General features: G+C 41.7%; 1 protein-coding gene and 1 pseudogene across 7 annotated transcripts in view; one reads left to right on the top strand and one right to left on the bottom strand.

Moving 5' to 3' along the window:
• Positions 1–23,847, top strand: part of MDFIC (MyoD family inhibitor domain containing) — a 176,674-nt gene that overhangs the window by 65,072 nt on the left and 87,755 nt on the right. For all 7 annotated transcript variants that reach the window (XM_088457690.1, XM_088457686.1, XM_088457687.1 and 4 more), the window contains one exon: positions 23,383–23,505. In XM_088457690.1, coding sequence (XP_088313816.1) covers positions 23,383–23,505 — 123 coding nt within the window. The remainder of the gene's footprint in view (positions 1–23,382; positions 23,506–23,847) is intronic.
• On the bottom strand, positions 5,725–5,843 carry LOC148538025 (5S ribosomal RNA; annotated as a pseudogene).

Below are 23,847 nucleotides of genomic sequence, written 5' to 3'. Positions count from 1 at the left end.
ACAGATTCACATACTGTAACTGAATTTGTCCTGTTTCATTTTCATTTGCCTTGCTTTCAGTATCACATTTGTACATTTTTTTTTTCTTAACAAGAAAACAACCGATTTAGCTGCTGGATGACATAGCCTCTTCATCTTTCAGTTTTACTGAGTTCCAATGTTATGACTCGCATGCATAAATCTTCATGACATTTCATTACAGATGCAAAACCTTTCCTAGAACTTTCAACGAGTACTTGTGTGCAGTCTGCTGACTGTAGTTTCACTATCACGCCCTTTACCATAATTTATACTTACTTGAAAAATAAGGTTGCAGATCTGAAGAGCATGAGTGAAAACAGAAAAAAAAATAAAAAATAAAAATGTATAAATAAATTATAAGGGCACAGTCGTGCCCTTATACTAAGGAATTCTCACAGAGAAAACTGCCGAGGAGGGGGAACGGTATTTAACGGGCTACACCTCAAAAGCTATTGGAGGTACCGAGCTCAAGACCCAGTACTTGTTGTGCTAAATACAGTGGACAAACGATGTAGGAGTATTAAGCACAACCAGCACCATGCTTTTCAGAACCAGTCCTGGTAGCCAAAATACGGGGGACAAATGACGTCTGGCACCATTTTTGAGATTCAAAGATTGCTGCCATGAGCCAATCCTGGCTCGTGATGTCATCACCCCAACCCCTTGGCTGGCTTATATGAGCCAGTGCGAGCACACGGCACGGAAGTACGTCGGCCGGGTGGCAGCAGAGAAGACCTGCTGAAGAAAGAAGATGCCAGCGAAGTCCTGGATGGGCGGTGGCCATGAAAAAGAGCTTGAAGGCTGCCGCCCTCTAGGTGAAGATGCTGTGGAAGTCCTGGGGGAAGTGGCAGCCATTAAAAAGAGCTGAAAGGCTGCCAACCTCAGGTAAAGGTACAGAAAAAAAACCCAATAAAATTGAAAACAATCGTTGTCTTTTTTTTTTCATATTTCATTTACAGGGGTACTATAGGTACCAGCGGGCCCTTAATGCCCCGCTTGCTAGTACTTGTGGTTCTCCAAATACCAGCATGCGGGGAGGCTTGCTTCGGGCCTGCAGTGCTTCTGAAAAAGACAATATTTTAGGTCTTTATTTTGCACTACACATTACATAATCAACCCAGCACCCACCGGACGGGTGCCTGGGATAGCCCCGGGCTATCAGCATGGGCTTGGGGAACCCTTTATTGAGAGGGTCCCCAGCTCCCCAGGGATCCCTGGCCTGGGCTGACTAGCAGTCAGGGTTGATGCTTTGGCCGGGGGGCCTGGTGAAAGGGCTCCCCTGGCTGTGGCATTATCCCCCCACTAGATAAAGTGCTGGTTCTGGTATTTCCAGAACAAGGACCGGCTCAGCCAAGTGCTGGTTGCGCTGAATATGGGGGACCCCTACATCATTTGTCCCCCGTATTTTAGCAACCAAAAAGCCTGGTTCTGAAAAGCCTGGTGCTGGTTGTGCGTCACACGGAGGACCTCTGTCATTTGTCCCCTGTATTTTGGTACTGAGCCACCAAAGCTCGGTGCTGGTTGTTTTACTTTCTTTTTGGGGGGGGGGTATTCTTTTTTTTTTTAAACACAGAAGCACAGATGGGTCTCACTGATCCCATCCATTCTTCTGTGCTTGTTTATTTATATACAGATGCAGGTATCACAGATCATTCAGATCCAAGCCTGCATCTGTCTGCTGCTACCTCCCCCGGGTCCTGCAGCCCGCACCACCACTACCTGTGCTGCCTCCTGCACTGCCACCGCTAATGCCTGCTCCCGTCTCCAGGTCCTGGCCACAGCTGACGCCCGCTAACCATCCCCCTCCCCCGTGACCCATCAGCAGCTACCTACCGCTTCCTTCCCCAAGCCCACCGCCATTACCGACCGCACTGGCTAGCCATCTTAGTGAAGGCCCAGTGAGTAAACCTGCTGGAGGCTCCTTCTAAGTCTACTCAACAAGTTGAAACTTCCTATCTCTATGATGCCCCCTACCTTGAGTTATGCCTTCCCAAATATCCCCCATAGAGAACAGCAGAAAAGTGGTCCTAATTGAGAGTGTCAGATAAAACTGACAGTTGGATTACTCCCAAATCCTAATTTTTTTATATTTTTGCCCTGAACACCATGATCCCTTAGGGAGTTCTCTATGGGAGAATTCAGTTTTTTTGGAGGGGGACCCCTATGTCATTTGTCCCCTGTATTTTTTCAACCAGGACTGGCTCTGATTACCCTGGTGTGCTTGTGCTTAATACAGGGGACCCCTACGTCGTTTGTCTCCTGTATTTGGCACAACCAGCACTGGGGCTCCAAAGCTCGATGCTGGTTGTGCTGTGGGGGCACATCATGGTTTTTTTATATTACACATTCATTTTTGAACAGATGCAAGGATGGATCTCACTGATATGTCCATGCATCTGTGTCTTATTGATTTGATTTTCTTAGGTGCATGCCCAGCACCAGTGAGTCCCTCTGTCTCCTGCAGATGCTTCTGTGCACAGCCCTGTTGCTGCCACTGCCCCACATACCTGCAGCCTACCCCCACAGCCATCTCTCCCTCTGCACCCCAAAAACATCTCCTGTGTGCTGTCCACTTCTCCACCTGTTCTAGTGTACCTATTTGTTGTCCTTCTGCCCTGCAGGTGGCCCGGTTTGCTCCTCAAAACCCTGATGTTTAATAATTTATTAAAAAGCAATGAAATTCCATAGACCAAAAACCTTATGGTTTCACATGTCCCATTAAGGCTTCTTAGACATGATCTGAAATTTCACAAAACCTACTGAATTTGTGCCACTCAAATGAAAAAAAGCATTGAAATTCTAATAATTAATGCTGATGCCTTAATGGACGTGTTCCTTGCGCAATACAGATATGGTATACCATCACACCCTGTGGTTAACTGCAGATTCAGCACTCTAACAGAGTGAGATTACTGTTACTCACAAAATAGTATGCTCATTGGAATACACACATGCAGTCTATGCAATTGAGGTCTGAGCAGAAGATAGAGCTGCACAGATGGGATTAGAGTCGAGTGGATGGGGAAGATACAGAGCTGTGTGGATGGGGACATATAGGCATGGAGAGGGGGGGGATTAAGCAGCACTGATGGGAAGGAGTCAAAATGATGCAGATGGGGGGAAAGCAGTGTTGCTGATGGGGGGGACAAAGTGATGCAGATGCATGGAAAACAGTGGTGCGGATGCAGGGGGGACAAAGTGGCATGGATTGAGAGACCAGATCGATGTGGATGGGGTACACAGTGGCATGGATGTGGGAAGATAGAGCAGCATAGGTGGTTGAAGACAGATTGCTACGAATGAGGGAATTCAGACTAGCACAATGGGAGAATATACATCTGTAGAGATTGGGAAAGACAGATTAGTGTGGATAGGGAGGAAGACAGATTGCCACTGTTGGGGGAGGGGGTAGAGTGTTGCAGATGGAGGAAGAAAGTGTGGCACAGATGAGGGGAAGACAAAGTGGTGTGACTAGGGGGAAGGTGGTGGTGCAGATGGAAGGAAACCGAGTGGCACGGATGCAGAAAGACAGGGCAGTGCAGATGGGGAAAGACAGATTGGTTCAGATTCAGTTGTAGGGACTGGGGAAGTTATAGCAGCATTGAGGCGAAGATAGTGTACATGCATAGACAGAGTATGATAGTTTTAGAAATTAGGGAGCTGAATGTGTATTCTGAATGAGATGGATGTATGGAGTGAGAAGGATGTTAGAACCCAGCGGGATTGTTGTGGTGACCGAATGGGAAGATTGTGGGACTGAGTGGGATGTGTGTGCCACTTAACTGCCGAGACCTCAGTTGCATAGACTACATGCGTGTATTCCAATGAGCACACTATTCTATGAATTAGCAGCTCCACCATTTTGTGAGTGACAACATGTCCAAGAAGCCTTATTTGGACATGTGAAACTGTAAGGTTTTTTTTTTGTCTATGGACTATATATATATATATATATATATATATATATATATATATATAGAGTAAATATAGTAGACTACAGCACCAAGTGAACTAAGAACACAATTTGCTTTTTCTTAAAAATTATATATATATACATATAAAATCGCAGGGAGATAAATATATGGTAACCAGGATAAGAGCACTCCCTAATGGTATAGGTGTCAGCTCTACAGTAATGTGATAACAATGGTGATTTGTTAAAAAACTTACATAGAGAAAGTGAAACTGATAAAAGAGCGACCAATGTGCTAATAAATACTTTGATAAAGTGCAAAATAAATCAATAAATAATGTGCAAATATGCAAGACTGAAAATATGTGCAAATAAACACAAATAAATGTTGTAGCGAATTATTATAAAGTGCATATAATTTTGTATAAATGACAAATATAAATAAGATAAAAAAGGGGTAATTTATTACAAATAACAGCTGACCCTAATATATAGGGCAGTACAATACAATTAAAAAGTGGAAAAAAGCACATATAAAAAACAATAAAAGGGGTAGGGATAAGGAATAAGAGCTTATCTGGATCGCAATTAGGTAAGTTCATGTAAGGCTGGAACCAGGAGTCTCCAACGCATTTCGTCCATAAGGTGGACTTCTTCAAGGGATGTACCTCTCCTGTCTGGGACCTGATATATATACCCCTTCAATAAGGATGGTTGGAGGTGCTTACAATTATGACCACTTCCGTTTTTTTTTTTTTAAACTAAAAAAGGTTATTCAAACATCGTGGCTAATACATAGCTAAGGTAAAGTTCATTTATATAAGTAGATCGCTTCCACAGTGTGTGATTTTAGATACTGAAACTAGTTTTTTTGGTGTTTTATGCGGAATGAGCCTAGTCGTCACGCGATGTCCGCTTCCTCACTTCCGCCCTGTTTGATGCAGCCTCTTGCGTCACTTCCGCCCATTCACTCGCGTTACACCGCTCGTATGTGCTGGATCATCATCTGCTGTCCGCTGTGTGGTTTCCGCCCGGCTGTGTTATGGCTTCTCGCGTCACTTCCGCCCATACGTGTACATGTTGTTGTATTGTTAGCGGCCATGTTGCTGCACCTTATTAAGTTTCAAACGGTGGACATCTTGGTACTCTATTCAGTATCAGCATTAAGATATTGAAAATGCGATTTCCACAGGAGATCACTCGCGTGTAACATCTATTGGTACCTACATAATACAAAAAGTAATTTTGTTAATATGTTCATGGGTACAAATTAGTCAGTGTTCCCATATACTTCTAAGATGTTGTTTTTAGATTAATCACAGGTGTTATCCAATACACAGAATTTATGAGTGAAGTATTAATAAATAATTAATTGAAAGACAAGATAATAGCATATCATATGTTGCTATTTGCTAAAAGTTAGAAAAGAGATAAATGCATGAGATCTAATAATTAATATTTCCATCGATACACTTATAAGTATCTGATGTAAAAAAATAAATAAATAAATAAATAAATAAAATATAAATATATGTATGCATATTTCATATCCAAAAATGGGATCTCTAGAGCGAAGTTTTTATAATACAATCCGACATATAATTGGTCTTTATTCAAATCCTTCAAATTGATCCATGTATTTGATATCAGTTAATCCTTCTGGTCCTAGTAGTCTTCAAATTCATTACATTGGCAGTTTAATAGTTAAGTGGAATTAATTTCATGAGGCATTCTTGGTCCAAAAAAAAAATTGTTCGGATCATGACGGAATATTTTTCCGTCTCAATCTGGCACTACAGTACCTGGTATTCCCCAGAGGTCCCCCATCCGGGTACTAACCAGGCCCAACGTTGCTTAGCTTCCAAGATCAGACGAGATCGGGCATTTATAACGAGGTATGACTGTAGATAACTATGAGACTTTGAATTACCGTCTAGATTGATCACAAGAAAGGGGCTATCTCATAACTGTCATTGAAGCCTCGTGGGGTCAGAGTGTCGAGTTCAAAAATCCTGTACATTTCTCGTCTAGATAGTTTATTCGCTAGATCTCCTCCTCTTTCTCCAGTTTGTACGAGTTCAATGGCCTTGAAAGTTAGATCATCAGGATTGGAATTATGATGCTGTAAGAAATGCCTTGAGACCATGTGTCCCTCAACCTTATTTTTAATATTCCGGATGTGTTCCTGTATCCTCAATTTAAGTGGTCGTTTAGTTTTGCCTACATACTTGAGACCGCATGTGCTCTCTAAAAGATAAATAACTGATGTAGAATTGCAGTTAAGATGGTGCTTAATTTTATATTCTTTATTGTTCAAAGAATTATAAAAAGTTCTACTTTGTCTGTGTAGATATTTACAGACAATACATTTGCCACACTTATAGCATCCTGGGCAGATATGAAATGTATTGTGTTTTGGAGCATTAGAATTTCTTAGCATACTTGGTGCAAGTATATCTTTCAGGTTTTTTGCCTTTCTATAGACAATGGGAGGTTTCTTTGGGAGAGCTTCTTTTAAAACCGGATCCATCATTAAAATTTTCCAGTGTTTGGTGAGAGTATTTATAATTTTGTTCTCATGGGCATTGAACGTAGTGATGAAGGGAATAATATTACTTTCCTCATTGGTATTTTTTTCTTTGTATACCAATAGGTCTTTTCTCTCTAGTGATCGAGTCTTAGCCGCAGCTTCGGTTAGAACTTTAGTAGGGTAGTCTTTTTCAATGAACCTAGTGCTGTAGAGTTGTATTTGTTCTTCACAGACAGTTGGTTCGCTGCAATTCCTCTTAATTCTATGAAATGTTAAATAGGGAATATTCTCCTTCCACTTTCTGAGGTGACCACTTTTGTAGTGGAGGTAGCTATTAGTGTCTACCTTTTTTTATAAAATTCATTGTATGTATCTTTTTCCCTTCTATTAAAATCAAATCTAAAAATTCAATGGAGATTTCATTTATGCAGGATATAAATTTCAAATTCATATTATTTATAGCAATATGATTTAAAAACAAATTAAAACTCTTTGGGTCCTTCCCATATTAATAAAATGTCGTCAATATATCGTTTGTATAATATGATATTCTTAAATGGGTTATTGTCATACACATATTCCTTTTCCCAACATCCCATAAATAAGTTCGCAAAACTAGGTGCGAAAATGGTCCCCATCGCAGTACCACAAATCTGTTGATAAAATTTATCTAAAAACTTAAAATAGTTGTGGTTTAAAATAAAAGCCATAATATCACATAAAAAATCTGTGTGTATATTGCTTATTGATGGATCCATTTCAAGAAATTCCCTACATGCATTGATCCCCTTTTGATGCTCGATGCATGTATAAAGGGATTGTACATCTATTGTCGCCCAAATGTAAGAATCCTCCCACTCTAGTTTCTCTAAAATCTGTAATATATTTGTAGTATCTTTGAAGAAGTCCACCTTACGGACGAAATGCGTTGGCGACTCCTGGTTCCAGCCTTTCATGAACTTACCTAATTGCGATCCAGATAAGCTCTTATTCCTTATCCCTACCCCTTTTATTGTTTTTTATATGTGCTTTTTTCCACTTTTTAATTGTATTGTACTGCCCTATATATTAGGGTCAGCTGTTATTTGTAATAAATTACCCCTTTTTTTATCTTATTTATATTTGTCATTTATACAAAATTATATGCACTTTATAATAATTCGCTACCACATTTATTTGTGTTTATTTGCACATATTTTCAGTCTTGCATATTTGCACATTATTTATTGATTTATTTTGCACTTTATCAAAGTATTTATTAGCACATTGGTCGCTCTTTTATCAGTTTCACTTTCTCTCTCTCTCTCTCTCTCTCTCTCTATATATATATATATATATATATAATTTGCTTCCATGTCACTGAATGCAGAAAACGTAGTGCAGTGCGATGCAGCACTTTGTGGTGTCAGGGGGTAGGGGGAGGTTTCGAGGATTATCGGAAGAACCTTCCTGGCTATCAGTTCTCTGCATTCAGTGACATGAAAGATGCAGGGAGTGTGGTGGCCACCTCTTCTCTCTCCTCAAGGCCTCTCCTCCTACATCGTGGTCCCAGCCTGTCAATCACGAAAGAAGCTCTGCCTCTCCAGACTACACAAGGAGCTACTGCAAAATGAATACTACTTGGTGAGGAGAATTTGTGTATGTGGGTATTTGTATGTGTGTATGTTTATGTGCGGGATGAGTACTGAGAATGAGTGAATGCATTAATGAAGAAGGCTGCTGGGATGGTGAAATGATAATGGAAAGGAGAGGAATAGGTTAATGGATTCTCAGGGGTGGATTGATGGGTTCTAGATGGAATGAGGTAACGGGGTTAATTGATTAATGGATTCTTGAGGGGATGGGTGGGAGATGGTATTGGTTGCTGTATGGGTTAATGTGTAAATGGTGGTGGAAGTAAATGCGCATATTGGGTGCTCTGTTTATACAACAATGTTTAATAGATTAACAAACAGGATGTGTAAGTTCATGCGAGGCTGCTTCCTGACAATTTTGCAGACCGAAAAATGCACCCTAGCCCCTTTTTGAGCACTATACTGAGCCCCGAACTAGAGTAGTTTGGATTGGAGGAGGGTTGTGGTGCGCCACCTCCTATACTGAGAGATCTCAGTTTTCTGCCTCCATGGTCATTTTGGAAACTCTATTCCACAGCCAGCATGAATTCACACCCTCTTTTTGCCTCTGCATCAACTTGGCTTCAGGTAAAAAATGTATGTACATGTGTTATGGTATAATTAATGTATTGGAGACACTGATGTGCAGTATATTATGTATTGTGGCACTCATGGAGCATGATTATGTATTGTGGCACTGTGTGGCATAGTTACATTTTGGGAACAGCTGTGTGGCATATTATGTTTTGGGGGCACTGATGTGTGGCCTAGTTGTGAGGTTCTGGTTTTGTTATGGACCCGCGGTGGTAATAGGAGCAGACACTGAAGCAGATTTAAAAATAAACCTGGAGCTTTTAATGAGTGGATTTACAGACATGAATGTGGCAAAACACAAAGTCCGGGTTTAGCACTAAAGTGCACTTGGGAACTGTAGTGATGCAATGGGAAAAAGTCCAGGTATTGATAACTGAAGGCAGTCCAGTATTCCAGGTTTTGTGAGGTTGAGGTGAACTGCAGGCTGAGATGAATTGTAGGCTTAAGTGAATAATGTCCAGAGGAAATGTAAGAGGAGGCAGGGTGCAGGGTACAGCTGACACAGGTACTTAGGCAAGGGAGAGGCAATAGGAGGAGGCAGGTGATTCCAGCAGGGTGTGGAGCAGGTCAGGTAAAGCAGGCTTAGGCAGAGAATAAGCTCAGGAACTCTCAGCTGCGCTGAGAAACACATTGCACTGGCAATGCAAGGGAGCTCTGAACTCCCCTAAATACCCAGTGGTAAGCCGTGACTGGTCAGAGAGTGAGCATGTGACATGCCAGGATTGGCCGACTAGGTCACATGGCCAAAAGCAAGATGGCAGCGCCCATGCCGGAGTGGAACGGAAGCACCGCCAGGCCTACCCAGCACAGAGTGACAATATGCCCAAACAGGTCCACACACAGCCAGTGCTCCCCACCAGGCACCAGTACCACTGCCAGATGCCCCCTGCCACAGCATCCTCACAGGTATCACCCATCGACCACCATGCAGAGAAACCCTGCTCACGACACTAGTTACGTATTGGGCACTTTTATGTGGTATAATTACACATTGGGACACTGATGTGTGGCATGAATATGTACTGGGGGTACATCTGTGTGGCATATTATGTTTTGGGGGCACTGATTTGTGGCATAATACTCTCCAAAGTGTACACACAAATGTTTTTCCCAAGGTTTGGTTCAAAGCGTGTGAGTGAGGTTTTATGTAGATGTCTGGGGAGAGCAGAGGCGGTAGGGTGAATCATTGCTTAAGGTGCCCAGAAACCTTGCACCGGCCATGCCCAGGTAGGTAATTTTATCAGCAAGTCATGTGATGAGAAAAGGCAATTTGGGGAACCATTGGCAATTTATTTTTAGAATTGTCCTCATCAGACTATAATTGAAGAGGGGAGTGGGTGATGGTGTCAGGTTACGTTTAGAAGAAACAGATATTTACAGTTAGAGCTAAATTTCACATTTGACATAGCACTTTTATTCACAAAATATATCAGTAAGTAGGCTGCCAACATTTAAAATAACATTGTTTCTATGATACCTAGGTTATAACACCTTCATCAATTAAAAAAAGTTGTTTTTTTCAGAAAATTGTCACATAACATGTTAATCCACTCACCTCTTCAATTATGACAGTCCTGTTTATATAGCCTATGTAGAACTCAGTTCAATAAAGTGCTACTGTGCACAAACTTAGGAAATATCATCCTTGAGATTTTAGTATGACAGTGTACTGTTACTAGAAAACTAGACAATGATGCCATCTAGTTTTCTCATACATACAGGAAGTATTTAAATTCCATTTTTTTAATTCCAATAAATTGACATCACATTTTTTAGGTATATCACTAGCATTTTAACCAAACTTTGGAGCTCACTGATGACTTCTATGTCTTTACTATCTGCAGATTCATTTACATTGCAAAAATGTGGACAATTCTGGATAGTGACTATAATATGTCTATGCACTTATCATGAACATCATAGAGTATTTTGCATAGAAAGTAAGCAAAGGTTTTTGACACTTGTTACTCTTTTTTTGTCCTCCGTGTTCCACTTATTGGATTGCGACAATTACTACATACAGATGTGTAGCGCGCCAAGCTAGTCACGCCCTGCAGTGGAGATGTATCTTGCAGCATGCTGCAATAAGGCGAAACGTAACATACTGAAGCGCTGGAAAAGCTGGAGTGTGTAATACAACTTTCTGTCCACCAGATGTTGCTTTTCCTAAACTGCATGGTGCATGCATCAAATGGCTAACAAAGCTTTTGTAGTGCCGTCTGCTGATTGGCTGACGGAACCTGTCATTCATGACACTATACATTAGTACTGGACTGTGTTTTGTCATGAATGAAGAATTAAATAAAGCCAGAGCAATTCAAGTTCAATATTCTTAAGGAACTTTACTAAACTCAACACATTGCTTACAATTTCCCACCACCTGGCATTTCTATTCTACTGTATGTCACCCAGCTGCATTTTACGCTAAACTGCTTTTGACATTGTACAGTATTGTACACTTTACCTGCTAATCTCGCACACATCACATCACATACACAACAGGTGTGGCTCTTGATATGGCTGTCGTGTGTGGGCAAGTAGTTAAGATGAACACCTTACAGAGAGGGCACCTCAGGTTCGAGGCCCGAAAAGGGACCATGTCATTTTATTAATTTTTTTTAAATCTTCACTACAGGATTAAAAAAAAATCATTTGGTGTGTGAGTTCTGTCATTTATAAAAATACATATCAGTGTTGGCCAGAAGACACACAATTGGCATTAAATAAAGAGAGCAATTCCAGTTCAATATTCTTAAAAAACTCTGCCAAACTCAATACATTGCTCCCAACTTCCCATAACGCGCAGCATCTTCCATAATGCATTCTAACATACCGCGGCAGGGAAGCCAGAATGCCGTGCTATGAGTAAAGATGTAACAGGAAACATCTGTATCAAGACAAGAAATGGCTTTATGTTATGGAGTTAACTCCAAATATATATCACTGAAGGTGGATATAACAGTTCAGAGCAGGTGACCGTTATCAGAGCCAATAACCATACTAACAGCAGCAACACACAGATGTGTCCTTATACATTTAGCCCTCTTGCTCTCTAAATAGTCTTTTTAGTCACAACATGCCATGGCGTGACTCGGTGGCGCCAAGTGTCTTGTCGTGCGACTTTTTACCTTCAAATGCTTCTGATTCGTCAGTGGCTGTAACACTGTAACATAGCGTTTTGTATGCAGATACACCTGCAGTCACACACAGAACATAGGCATGCTGCATATCATTTTAATCAGCAGAAGCTGTTTGTGCTAAATATTCGCATCACTGTGCACATAAGAAGCATTTTGAAAGTAAAAAGTAGCATCAAAAGACGCCCAGTGCTCCCGAGTCACACGGAGTTCCTGCGTTATGTGTAGTGCATGGAGGATAAATGTATGTGGACACATCTGTATGAGTATAAAAATTATACCAGAAGGGTGCCAGTGAATGAATGCACAGTGCTAGCAAATTAACAGATAGGTCTAGTGCATGAATAATATGAAATAAAACAATCTAAGATTGTATGCAAGTTAAGATTACTGTATTAAACCTGAAAAGTGTTAATTTACTGAAAGTGTTCCATTACCTGATAGTGTTCATTCACTGGCTGATTCACCCACTTGTGGCGCTGAGTTGTGCCATATGCAAGATTCAGGTAATACATATAATTCCTGTTTAATGAAGTACCAAGCAGTGTTACCACAGCCACACCAAAGAGGTGTCAGAACATTATTGCACTGGGGGGGATGGGAAGTAATGGTGCATCAAACTACTTTGTAACGATTAATATCACTAGTTTACATGTCCACCCAAACTCTGTCCCTGCACCTTCAGCTACAAACTCTGACTGATGGGCACAAAAAGTGATCAATCAGTGGCAAATATGGAGAAAAAGTCTATTTCCTATACAGTACTTGTCTTGCTATATAGACACTATTGTATTTTATAGATATGAGGAATGAAAAAGCAATAGATCTTTTAGTTTATTTGGACGATATGTGTCATAATGGAGAACTATAGCTCTTGCATTTTTTGGCAGATATGTTTAAAGACAGAAGTATAGGTTTGGGATATTTGGCAGATGTGGCATTCATAAGAAGTATCGGTCTTGGGTCATTTTGCACATATGTGGCATACAGAAAAAGTATACAGTAGGTTTGGGTTATTATTAGGGGTGAGCTGGTTCGGATTTCTGAAATCCGAATCCCCCCGAGCCCCCCCCGATCCGAGGCCGATCCGAGTCAGGCTCGACTTTTCCTGCCTGACTCGGATCTGAAATCAAGGCAAAACATCATCATCCCGCCTTCCGGGTCTCGCGGATTTTGGATCCTATATAAGGTACCCGCGTCGGCGCCATTTTCTCACTCGGCTGTGGACAGTGAAGAGGGAGGGTGGGAGTTAGGGCTGGCTGGGCTGTGTAGTGTAGTGTAGTGTTGTGCTGCGCTGTGCTGCTGTTGTCCATAGGGGCTGTGTCCACTACTTCAAAGTCCATAGGGGCTGGCTGGACTGTGTTGTGCAGTCAGTTGTCCATAGGGGCTGTGTCCACTCCAAAGTCCTGTGCAGTGTCCCAGTCCTAAAGGGGTGCTGTAGTGTTGTCCAGGGGGTGCTCTGTCCATCAGGGGTGCTCCCCCCAAGAGCAAAAAAACCCAACTATTTTTTCTGTGTTTGTGAATTGTGTGCGCAGTAGCCGCACGTGCATCAACAAAGGAGCAGCGCCAAGCGTGCGCCTGTGTCCCATAAGTAAAGGGCTGGCTGGCTCATTTCTTAAAGGGTGGTGTAACATACAAAGTGCACTAGTCTCCAACAAAAATAAAAAATTATTTTCTGTGTTTGTGTGCACCTTAGCCGCACGTATATATCAATATAACATAAATGGAGGACCAAACTTTCTCCGATAAAAATAAAATAGGGAAAGATCAAGAACCACTTCCTCCTAGTGCTGAAGCTGCTGCCACTAGTCATGACATAGACGATAGCATGCCATCAACGTCGTCTGCCAAGGCCGATGCCCAATGTCATAGTAGAGGGCACATACAATCCCAAATGACAAAGTTTAGGAAAATGACCTTGAAAAAAACATTTAAATCATCTGAAGAGAAACGTAAATTTGCCAATATGCTATTTACGACACGGAGTGGCAAGGAATGGCTAAGGTCTTTCCCTATGTTCATGACTAGTGGTTCAGCTTCACATGACGATGGAAGACGAGTTAAGCTGGCAAAAGCACAGCGAAGAACTGTGCGTTCTAAGAAGATATCACAAATCCCCAAGGAGAGTCCAAGTGTGGTGGTGGTTGCAATGCCTGACCTTCCCAGCACTGGACGGGAAGAGGTGGCTCTTTCCACAATTTGCATGCCCCCTGCAAGTGCTGAAATGAGCACCCACAGTCCACTTGCTGATATGCAAATTGAAGATGTCACTTTTGAAGTACAACAGGATGAGGATACTAGTGTAGCTGGCGCTGAGGAGGAAGTTGGCAAGGAGGATTCTGATGGTGATGTGGTTTGTTTAAATCAGGCCCCGGGGGAGACAGTTGTCCGTGGGATGAAAAAGCCCATCACGGTCATGCCTGGGCAGAAGACCAAACATTCCACCTCTTTGGTCTGGCAATATTTCTATCCAAATCCGGACAACAACTGTCTTGCCATATGTACCATATGTAAAGGTGAAATAAGTAGGGGTAGGGACGTTAACCACCTAGGAACATCCTCCCTTATACGGAACCTGCAGCGCGTTCATAAAAAGTTACTGTCATGTTCAGAAACTTTGGCTAAGACCGTAAGCAGTCCAGGGACACCTAAATCCCATTGTCCTGTTGTATCCAAGCGCCTGCAGACCACACCATCAACTCCCTCCTCATCAATTTCCTCCTTAGTCAGGATCGGAAGTAGTCCTGCAGGCCATGTCACTGGCATGACTGACTCTCCTATCCGGGATTCCTCTGGAAGATCCTGCATTGCTGCGCCTACTGCTGCCGCTGCTGCTGTTGCTGCTGCTGGGAGTCATTCATCATCCCAGAGAGGAAGTAGGAACACCACTACTTTTACTAAACAATTGACCCTCCAACAGTCCTTAGCGAGGAGGATGAAGTACGACAGCAGTCATCCTGAAGAAAAACGTATAACTGAGGCCTTGACTGCTATGTTGGTGTTAGACGTGCGTCCGGTATCCGCCATTAGTGCAGTGGGATTTAGACAATTGATGGAGGTAGTGTGTCCCTGGTTCCAAATCCCATCTAGATTCCACTTCACTAGGCAGGCGATACCGAGACTGTACAGAAACGTCAGAAAAAGTGTCCTCAGTGTCCTGAAAAATGCCATTGTACCCAATGTCCACTTAACCACGGACATGTGGACAAGTGGAAGCGGGCAGACTAAGGACTATATGACTGTGACAGCCCACTGGGTAGATGTATCACCTTACGCAGCAACAGCAGCAGCATCACCAGTAGCAGCATCTCCGAAATGCCAGCTCGTTCCAAGGCAGGCTACGCTGTGTATCACCGGTTTCAGTAAGAGGCACGCCACCGACAACCTCTTAGAGAAACTGAGGGAAATCATCGCCCAGTGGCTTACCCCACCTAGACTCTCCTGGGGATTTGTGATATCTGACAATGCCACCAATATTGTGCGGGCATTACATCTGGGCAAATTCCAGCACATCCCATGTTTTGCTCACACAATAAACTTGGTGGTGCAGAATTTTCTGAAAAGCAACAGGGGCATGCAGGAGATGCTTTGGGTGGCCCGAAAAATTTCTGGCCACTTTCGCCTTTCAGCGACTGCGTGCCGAAGACTGGAGCACCAGCAAACACTCTTGAACCTGCCCCACCATCACCTGAAGCAAGAGGTTGTGACGCGGTGGAACTCAACCCTCTATATGCTTCAGAGGATGGAGGAGCAGCAAAAAGGCCATTCAAGCCTATACATCCACCTATGACATAGGCAAAGGAGGGGGTATGCACCTGACTCAAGCGCAGTGGAGAATGATTTCCATGTTGTGCAAGGTTCTCCAGCCCTTCGAACTTGCCACACGTGAAGTCAGTTCAGACACTGCCATCTTGAGTCAGGTCATTCCCCTCATCAGGCTTTTGCAGTAGCAGCTGGAGAAAGTGAAGGAGGAGCTAAGACGGAGCGATTCCGCTTGGCATGTGGGACTTGTGGATGAAGCCCTTCATTTGCTTTGCCAGGATTCCAGGGTGGTCATTCTGTTGAAATCAGACCACTACATTTCGGCCACCGTGCTCGATCCTAGGTTTAAAGCCTATGTGGTGTCTCAAGCCTGCAGAGGTGCAAAGACCTGCTGGTGAAAACACTGTCAGCCGAAGCAGAATGTGACACGTCAACAGCTCCTTCTTCATTTTCTCCCGCAACTGGGGCTTCCAGGAAAAAACTTAGGTATCCTAAGCAACCCGCTGGCGGTGATGCAGGGCAGGCAGGACCAAGTTTGGACATCTGGTCCGGACTGAAGGACCTGGCAACAATTTCTGACATGTCTACTGTCACTGCAAATGATACTGTCACCATTGACAGAATGGTGGAGGATTACATCGGTGACAGCATCCAAGTAGGCATGTCAGACAGTCCGTACCTGTACTGGCAGGTAAAAGAGGCAATTTGGAGGCCCCTGTACAAACTGGCTCTATTTTACCTGAGTTGCCCCCCCTCCAGTGTGTACTCCGAAAGAGTCTTTAGTGCAGCCGGGAACCTTGTCAGCTAAAGGCGTAGGAGGTTGCTTCCACTAAATGTGGAGAAGATGATGTTCATAAAAATGAATTATCAACTCTTCCAGGGAGACCAGCCTCCAGAACGTAAAGAGAGACCTCTGGTGGTGGATTCCAGCGGGGACGAGTTAATACTCTGTGAGGATGAGGATGTACACAACACTGAAGAGGGTGAGGAATCGGTGGAAGAGGAGGATGAGCACGACATCTTGCCTCCGTAGAGCCAGTTTGTGCAGGGACAGATTAATTGCCAGTTTGTTTTGTGGGGGCCCAAACGAACCAATCATTTCAGCCACAGTCGTGTGGCAGACCCTGGCGCTGAAATGATTGGTTTGTTAAAGTGTGCATGTCCTGTTTATACAACATAAGGGTGGGTGGGAGGGCCCAAGGACAATTCCATCTTGCACCTCTTATTTTCTTTGCATTATGTACAGTTTGGGGCCTAGCTTTTCAAACTGCCATCCTGTCTGCCACTGCAGTGCCACTCCTAGATGGGCCACGTGTTTGTGCCGCCCACTCGTATCGCTTAGCATAGTCATCCAGCTACCTCGGTGCAACCTTTTGGACATAAAAACACTATTGTGAGGTGTGAGGTGTTCAGAATAGACTGGAAATGAGTGGAAATTAAGGTTATTGAGGTTAATAATAGCATAGGAGCAGAAAAACCCACACATTCTGTGATTTTATCTGTTTTTATGCTTTTTAAAAAAAAAAAAATACAGATCCAAAACACAAAACCCAGAACCCAAAACACGGAAGGGTGGTTTTGGCAAAACCAATCCAGATCCAAAACACGAAGAAAGATCCAGATCCAAAACACAAAACACGAAAAGTGGCCGGTGCACACCCCTAGTTATTTTGCAGATATGTGACATAAAGAAGCAGGATATTTGGCAGGTATGAGACACCAGTGTTGGACTGGGGCATAAAGGACCCACCAGGAAAATACAACACAGGGGTGTGACCAGTCATTGGGTGAATGTGGTCATCAACTGGAGGGGTGTCGCCATGAAAAGATTATGACTAGAGGCCAGTTTGTTGCAGACAGATCTAGCATTTCGGAAATCACACAAGAATGGGGGAAAGGGAAGTGGGAAGATGTGGCAGCATTACTGCCAATCAGGATAAAGGAGCAGGATTTGTAGGATTCTGATATAGGAGGAAGATTTATGGATGAGTGGTGTCTTGTGTCAAGAGAAGGTGGGTGAGGAAAAGTGGCTTAGGGTGCCAATAAGAAATGGGGTACCAGAGGGGATTAAGGTTGGAAACAAGTGAACTATATGGAGAATATGTTGGTGAGGAGGAGGGAAGTTGTAGAGGAAGCAAAATGATAGGACATAGGAGTAAAGCATAGCAAAGTGAAATCATAAGGTACTGCATATGATAAGTAATATATAACAAAGACATTCCCAAATAATTTTGCTTCTAGTCTTCCATGAAATAAGTCTTGTTAAAATCTTTTTTCAAACAAAGTCGATTATTTATTCATTTTCAAATATCTGTTATATGGTGGCAGGTTCACAGGTTGGAAAGATTTTAGAGGCAGTTACATGCTGCCCACAGATATAGCGAGAACATACAAACTGTTTAATGTTCTGGAGATACCATAGGGGTTCTAATAACTATCTATGATTGCTAGATTGTACTTTACAATGAAATAGCACAGTCAAAGCAGCCTGACATTCAGTGAGATTTAATAGTAACAGAAGTTTAGTGAGGGAAGTATAGAAAAGGATGATGTACAAAAAGCTATCTTTTATGTTTGTTTTTTTTTTAAAGTTCAATTAAAAATTATATAACTCTGCCCACAACATATGTTTTTCTTACAACTTTCAAAATCTATCCATCATCAAATTAAACTCCTAAAATGACATGTATGTGTATCTGGGGATATTACCTTGTTTGTCAGTTCAGCTCTTCATTAGAAGTAAAGGCTGGCCTTATCTGATGGTGACACACTATACGGAGCTACAAATCCTTCTGGTGTGAATTTAGCATCAAGGGTCAGAGGAGCATTTGCTTTGCTGAGCTACAATCAGGACTCGCACTCCCTTTGACCCCTTGTACTCAGAATCAATGAGTCTTTGCATTCATAACAGCTGTAGGATCTTCCCCCATTACTCTGCTATTTATATCTGCTCGGTTGGAGGGCAGACTGCATCATTCCAGTAATCACATTGATGCTCTGCCCCGTCACCTCCCACTCTCCCATGTGATTCCAGGATACACCTAAAAGAAAGTTGAACTACCAGGAAATCCAGTACTTGGCCCAAGACTGGCACTTGCAAACACTGCCCAGCCCCTTCTCCCATGCAGCCTGCATGTCCATTGCCTGGGCAAGCTGTCAATGATCAGTGGCTGGCCACTGCCACAGCACTGTGTCACACAGTGGCTGCAATGATGGATCACTCCAGTTGGCCTAACTGAAACCCTGGCAATCTAGATTTAAATGAGGAAAGGGTGTCCCACTGGGACCTAACCCCTCTGCTGACTTTGACAGGCACAGAGGGGTACCCTTTGCATTGGGCCCTTCCTTGCAGGGGACAGCACCACTCCTCAGCTTGCCAAGCACCACATACTCTCTTATCACTTGGCACACTTCTCCTAAACAGCAATGTGACCAGCATAAACCCTTTTGCATATAAATAACACACACACACCCATGTAAATAGAATCTAGAATGCCTCCACATCCTATATTGTGCTCCACTTCTCCCACCCACATTCCACACTGTATGTGCTCCCCTGTTCCCCCTTCACATTCCACACTGACTTCTGTGCTCTCTTGTTCCCCCTCCACATCCACATTATTATTCATCTCACATTTTGTTCTCCTCTACTAAGCAGTATGGGGCTTGGGGTATTTGGCAGATATGTGGCATAAAAGGGAGTATGGATCTTAGGTTATTTGGCAGATATGTGTAATAAAAGAAGAGTATTGTTTGGGTTTCTGGCATATAGAGGTGTGGGTGTTGCAGTATGTGGCATACAAAGGAAGTATGGGTCTTGGTTTTGTAAGCTTTGTGACATAATGGAGTATGGCCCTTTTTTTTGCAGGTACGTGGCATACAGTAGGAGTATAGCTCTTGGAGTTATGGTAGACGTGGCATACAGAAAAAAAACTGTATTGGGTTATTTGGCTGATATTTGGTATTAAGGAGGAGTTATGGATCTTGTCAGCTTTTGATAAAATGGAGGCGTATGGGTCTTGGGGTTTTGGCAGATATAGAGGCATAAGAAGAGCATTGGTTTTGTTTGTCTTAAAGCAGAAGCCTTGGTATCTATATTTTTTATACAGATATATGGCACAAAGGAGAAATATAGGTATCCTGTTTTATCAGATATGTGACGAGTGTGGGTCTTGTGTGTTCTGACAGATATGGGACATGGGAGGAGTGTGACATGAGGTATATTATTGCATAACAAACTACACATATTTATTTAAGCCTTGCACACATGGCTATTATTTCAAAGTGTTCTGTGCTTTCTCAAAATGTATAAACTGTATGGCACTGATAGTTCAAAAAATAATATAATAATGAACCTGTACAAACACACAGAGTTCCTGGACGCTTTGCATGAATTTCAATGTAGTCTGCAGTTTTGAGAAACATTAAGGGGAAAGTCTGTCGAACGTCTGTTTTTGTTTCGAAAATCTCCCAAAGTTACCATAAGTCATTGATTAATCTCTTCAATCTATTAAAGATTGATTTATTTAAAGGATACTTTATTTGACTCTGCTGAGCAAAATTGCCATTTTTTTTCTTTCGTTCAGTGGGCACAGAACAAATATTGAAATGCATTGTTATTGACTGAGCTTTAACCAAATCATACCAGCAAAAACCATAAGATAGTATTGTTGAACTGTTTCATCTTACCCAGGCTGACAGAGCATGTTGGCGATGTTAAATTCCCAGCAACTACTATGACTTTTATTTACACATTTTCAAGTAGCCAATGGCTGCTGGGACTTATAGTTAGACAATATCATTTCATATTTTTCACTTACTTTTTTTTAGATTTATTTTATGGAGCGTTTTCCCATTTATTTAAATTGCCAATGTTTTGAGGTAATTAAAATGCATTGTCCAGTATAAAGAATTGGAAATCTTGCTTAGCTCACTTTATTATCTGTCTATTTTTATTGTCTGAAACCAGGAATATTGTTTTGAAAATGTGCTTTTTTTTGCAAATATAAGTTTAGTAGATAGTAGATACCCTTATTCTGAACTTCACAGTGCAGAAATTTATAGCTTATGTCAGTGTTGGCTAACCTTGACACTCCAGCTGTTATGGAACTACATAACCCAGCATGCACTGCTACAGTTTTGCTGTTAGGGCATGCTAAAACTGTGGCAGGGCATGCTGGGATATATAGTTCCACAACAGCTGGAGTGTCAAGGTTAGCCAACACTGGCTTATGTGATTGTAAACTGTATAATGATTTTTTTTTTTTTTGAGATTTTATTTACTAAGCAGTGCTAGGATAAGTGAAGAGTGAAAAGTGATAAGGTGTCAGCCAATCAGTTCCCAACTGTCATTTTTCAAACACAGCCTGTGAGATGGCAGTTAGGAACTGATTGGCTGACACCTTATCACTTTTCACTCTTCACTTTTCACTTTTCACTTCTCCTAACACTGCTTAGTAAATAGACCCCTAAATATTTACATGGCAATTTACTTTTAGTAAATTAAATGAATTGCAAATCACTATGTAAATAACTAAAATATAGAAGTTATATTAACAATAGATCTTTAATCATACTCCATCTGAATGTGTGTACCCTAAAACATAATTGTATTTTTTAACACTTGTTTGGATTTGTATAACCTGCTCTTTACAAATCTGATCAAGAGTAAGCTTTGCCACATTCATATAATTTGAATTGTGAACACAAACAAATTGCAAGGCTTTGTCTATGACAGAGGTTCCTAAACGCGGTCCTCAAGGCACCTTAGCAGACCAGGTTTAAAGGATGACCATGCTTGATCACAGGTGACTGAATTAGTACCTCCAGTCATTTTGATTTAACCACCTACGCTCAGCCATGGATATCTCTAAAACCTGAACTGTTGGGGTGCCTTGACCATGTTTGGGAACCTATGGTCTATGCTTTTAACAAGCATTGTTTTAAATCGCCTGTGTGTGTGAGCGCACAGTTTGCTAAATCCCGCTGTGCTTATAGTAGCCAGGATGCTTCCTCAATATCAATTTTAGACATTTGGGAGCTGATTTTGAGTTTGTCTGACCTCTGTGTATGGATGCAAATGGTGGATTCTAGCAAACAGTGCATGGGAATTTATGCATTGAGTGTATCTGTCCTATATGGAGCAGGATGAAACTTGGCTGGCATGACCTGGGCAGAGACACAAAACTGTCTGTATGGGAGTGTCATGGAAATGTATCTAAAGCTCCATGCAAATGTGAGTTGTACATAGGGTGGCACAGCTTCCTATTTTTAGAGGCATGGACCATCTTATTAGCTAAGCAGAATCTCTCATTAGCAAAATGTAGTAAATCTGACTTCCGCAGCTACCCGCAAATACAGGCGCTTGCCTCTGACTCATAAGAAACCAGTTGATATAAAAAATAAAGACCTTGTAAGTTATAAAAGTCCTCCATTTTATAGAAGACCATTATAATAGTCTGAAACTATACGGTCTTATGAGCAGGGCCCTTTATCTTATGTATCATGTCTTTACTTTCTTCTGCAACCTCATCTGTACTGTTTTTTTCTATTTATGTGTGAAAGAACAGCTGGAAGAAGGGTTACCATTAAACTAAAAACAGAATTGCAGTAAGTCCTGTATTACAGAGGTCACAATTATAAGTCCTGTATTATAGAGGTAGAAAAGATTTACTGGCAATGTCATACCTCCCAACTGTCCCGCATTCAGGACACAGTTTGCAGTGTCCCGTGGTGGGGGGAAGTTGGGGAGTGCATACACCGCTGCTCTGCATAGCAGAGCAGCGGGTAAGCAGAAGGAGAATAGATGCCATGCGCACAGCATTTGTTCTCTAGTGTAGGAAGATATTGGGGGCTACCAAGCATCTCTGAGAGTGCTGGGCACGCCCCCACAGTGATGTAAATAGGGGTGCCACGAGGCTCTGCCCTGGTTTCCCGATGCTCCGCCCCTTTTGTGTGAAGCCCCATCCCCCTTTTCAGCAACCTGTCCCTCCTTGGTTAACTAAAATGTTGGGAGGTATGGGTAATGTGAAAGAAGGAGAGATGAGTTTTATACAAATTCAACTGTAGAAACCAGTTACATCAAACATTACTGTATGTTTTGAATTTAAAAAATAATTTTAAAACTAGCAAGTACTTCATGTTGTTGTTGTTGTTTGATGGGCCATGCTTCCCCTATAGTTACTAATAGTCCTCTTTCCCTGACAACTTTGTTTCCCCTTTTTTGGGAAATGTTAAATGCAGGTACTAAAATCTAGTCAAGGTGTGACATACATTTTATATATCTTATAACTGCCAAAATGTCCAACACATCTAGGAACTGTCCCAGGTTTTATTGATTCATCCCTGCAAAACCTTCCATATTGAAATTACTGAAGCTGAACTCCATTCATGGAAATAATTATCCATGAGATTAGACTAATGTATGACATTTGGAGATACAGTATGATTTTTTTTTTTTTTACCATTTGTGTGTTTGAAATATGTTGAATTTTACTACAGTTTGATCACTGTATTCTAGTCGCACACAATGTATTGTTATCACAAACTGTGCAATTTGAGGTTTCTTCAAAAAAGCTAATGTACTTTCAAAACTTGAAAATCACTAGTTTCCATATTCCAAGTAAACACACAAGCTAATAATCTGTTTTTATTCTGTAAATACATTTCAATTGGTTCTGCTGGTATGTTAACAATTGTATGATGATCTTGATAACACTGAAAATACAAGGTACACCCACAAAGCATGTGCTGTCAGAGTGCTACATGTCATTTGGTGATCATATCTTTTATGCTGTTGCTTTCTCGTTCTAGAAAAATGTGAAAAAGAAAATATGGAAATGGAAGATGCCAATCAGGCTTTCAGTAATAAAAGTGTGCAAACAGATTTAGAAAATAGCACTATAATGGGGAGCAGGGATGCCACAATAATCAAAAGTAAGTGTATTTTGTTGAATAGCTCTTATGCATTTTTATTGAGATAGCATATTCTAATGTGATATTTATGTAGTTTTGACATATAAATATTACAGAAAAAATGTAAAGTACAAGAATTATTGTAAATTTATATAGATAATCAAGACATTTTGGAATAGGATAATAAAGTGTAAACCTAAACCAGCTATGGTAGTCATCCTCACTGACGATGCAGTGGCACATGCAGGGAAGTTCTCCTAAGTACAGTAAATTAGTGGAAGATCGCATTTCCAATTCCAGAGGTTGGTAGAAGCAATATTACATGAAAAGGAAGGGACTGCAAGTGAAATCATAGATTTCTCT

This window comes from Taudactylus pleione, unplaced genomic scaffold (genome assembly GCF_031769625.1).
Source record: "Taudactylus pleione unplaced genomic scaffold, aTauple2 ptg000041l, whole genome shotgun sequence".
Taxonomy (NCBI): Eukaryota; Metazoa; Chordata; class Amphibia; order Anura; family Myobatrachidae; genus Taudactylus; species Taudactylus pleione.
This window is presented reverse-complemented; position numbering and strand designations above follow the sequence as displayed.